The sequence below is a fragment of the Egretta garzetta genome, unplaced genomic scaffold, assembly GCF_000687185.1.
Source record: "Egretta garzetta isolate BGI_Z169 unplaced genomic scaffold, ASM68718v1 scaffold226, whole genome shotgun sequence".
NCBI classification, from domain to species: Eukaryota; Metazoa; Chordata; class Aves; order Pelecaniformes; family Ardeidae; genus Egretta; species Egretta garzetta.
In genome coordinates this window covers 626,612-628,767 of record NW_009260021.1, presented here as the reverse complement: position 1 = coordinate 628,767, position 2,156 = coordinate 626,612, and the positions used below count along the sequence as shown (strand labels likewise).

At 50.6% G+C, this 2,156-nt stretch overlaps 1 protein-coding gene across 1 annotated transcript in view; it reads right to left on the bottom strand.

Moving 5' to 3' along the window:
• Positions 1-68: 68 nt before the first annotated feature.
• Positions 69-2,156, bottom strand: part of LOC104127976 (SLAIN motif-containing protein-like) — a 25,789-nt gene continuing 23,701 nt past the window's right edge. The window contains exons 8-9 of the mRNA XM_009640689.2: positions 1,962-1,980; positions 69-116 (exon numbers count right to left, since the gene is read on the bottom strand). Of these exons, the coding sequence (XP_009638984.2) occupies positions 69-116; positions 1,962-1,980 (67 nt within the window). The remainder of the gene's footprint in view (positions 117-1,961; positions 1,981-2,156) is intronic.

Here is a 2,156-nt window from a genome sequence, read left to right as displayed (position 1 = left end):
TGCCCCGGGCAGCTGGGGGGGGGGCTGCTTCACAGAGGCGTTTGGCGGTGCATCGGCACTGGGGGACGTCAGTAACACCCATCCTTCCAGGAGTCGTCCTCGGGGGCCTGCGCCGACTGTAGAAATCTGGTTGGGGATACAAAAAAAAAAAAAAACAAACCAACCCAAAAGTCACTAAAGCTACAAGAAGGACAGGCCCAGGGAGGTGTTGATACACACAGGAGCGCGTTTGGGGTTTTAGTGTATGCTGGGCTTCTGCAAGATCTGCCTTCGGCCAACGTCAGCGCCCGCCCGCCCGCGGCACCAGGAGGGCAGCGGAGCAGCAGCAGCAATTTTGGGCTGTCCAGAGGAATGAAGTGACTGTTACTGGGGGCCTGAACAGCTCCACTGACTTACTGACGCTGTTGTGGGTTTTTTTTCCCCGTGACTGAGCCCAAGAGAAATATTCCCCCCGCAAACATGACTATGACCACCCGAAAAACGATCAGGTGGTACGTAGAGTACTACTGCAAATGAAGAGCTTAAAAATTCCCTGTCGAGTATTTTTTTTTTTTTAAGTAGTTTCAGTTCAATTTATTGAAGGCTACAACAGGACACTGAAAAAAAAAAAGAAGTATTTGTTGCTTATTACTCTGACACCGAATCAACTTAACTTCCCTCAATCATAGCAGTTTACACTGCGATCGTACTGCCAATAGCTGTAAGAAATGGCTTTAGGCAGTTTGGTAGAGGATTTACCCCAGAAAAGCACAACGGGTGCTGTAGGAGGACGGGCTAAGACCATGCTTCACTAACGTGGTGCAAAGCAGCCCGTGCATGCAGTCCTTGGAAGCATCTTGGAGGCCTTATTCTTGAAAGGGATTGAGTATGTTCTAACTAAGCAGCTCTTGCTTTAGGCCATCTACAAGCTTCAGCTAGCCCCTGCCTAAATATTTAGGAAGCTAATCATAAAAGCTAGAAATAAGCATCACCCCCCCCCCCCCCCAACCCACCCCCATTGCATCTTTCTGGATTAAGATGTGGCCCCTAAATCAGTTCAGACTTGTGCAGCAAGAACAAAAATGTTTCTGGAAACCATTACATACGCTCTGCTTTCACCCTGTTGTATGAAGTTACTCCAAAGACAGAGAGTCATGCTTAAGAGAAGCCTTGTTAATTGGTCCTACTTTCCAAACCCTTCTAAAAACTCATTAGGCCCTGGGCAATGCCCACCCCGAGTCCTCACTAAAGGCTAAGGAAGGAAAAGACAAAAACCCACCCAACTTATGTTGCCAGTAGCGAAGTTACAGAGGCACCAGCGTGGGTCATCTGGGACAATTATTACATTAACAGTAAAGAGACTTTATTAGTCCTTTGCAAGAGCTTTTCCCCTTCCCAAAACCAGACATAGGCACCAAATAAATATGTGCCATCAAGTAAGTTTGAGCCTGTGCCTCTTCATTTCCCTGGGTAATTAGCTTTGCTTAAAAAAAGCGCTTAATTTCTTTTAACAGATGGAACACGGATCTATGTCGCTATTTCTAGTCGCCGCGAGGCGCTGCCTTCTGGCACAGAGGGGACCACCAGCGGCCTCAGGAGGGGGTCACCTCAGCCATTTCTTTGTGCCGAGCCTCCCGCAGGGCTGCGGGTGGAGGTTTTTGTGAAATAAGGCTATTTTCAGTCTTCCCGTGAAGACTCGTGTTTCAGTCATGTTTTAAGCAGTGGGAAGGCAGTAAAGCGGTTGCCTGTTCCACCGCGCCCAGGCCTGACTAGCGGAAGGGGAGGGGAGCTGGCGGTCAGGAGGAGGGGAGCTATGCACGTGGGTCTGCAATGCGAGGGGGGGGTCTCTGAGTTTCATGGTCAAACAGCGTTCTTACGCCCAGCCAGCTGGGGGGGGGGCTGCTTCACAGAGGCGTTTGGCGGGGCATCGGCACTGGGGGACGTCAGTAACACCCATCCTTCCAGGAGTCGTCCTCGGGGGCCTGCGCCGACTGTAGAAATCTGGTTGGGGATACAAAAAAAAAAAAAACAAACCAACCCAAAAGTCACTAAAGCTACAAGAAGGACAGGCCCAGGGAGGTGTTGATACACACAGGAGCGCGTTTGGGGTTTTAGTGTACGCTGGGCTTCTGCAAGATCTGCCTTCGGCCAACGTCAGCGCCCGCCGCCCGCCCGAG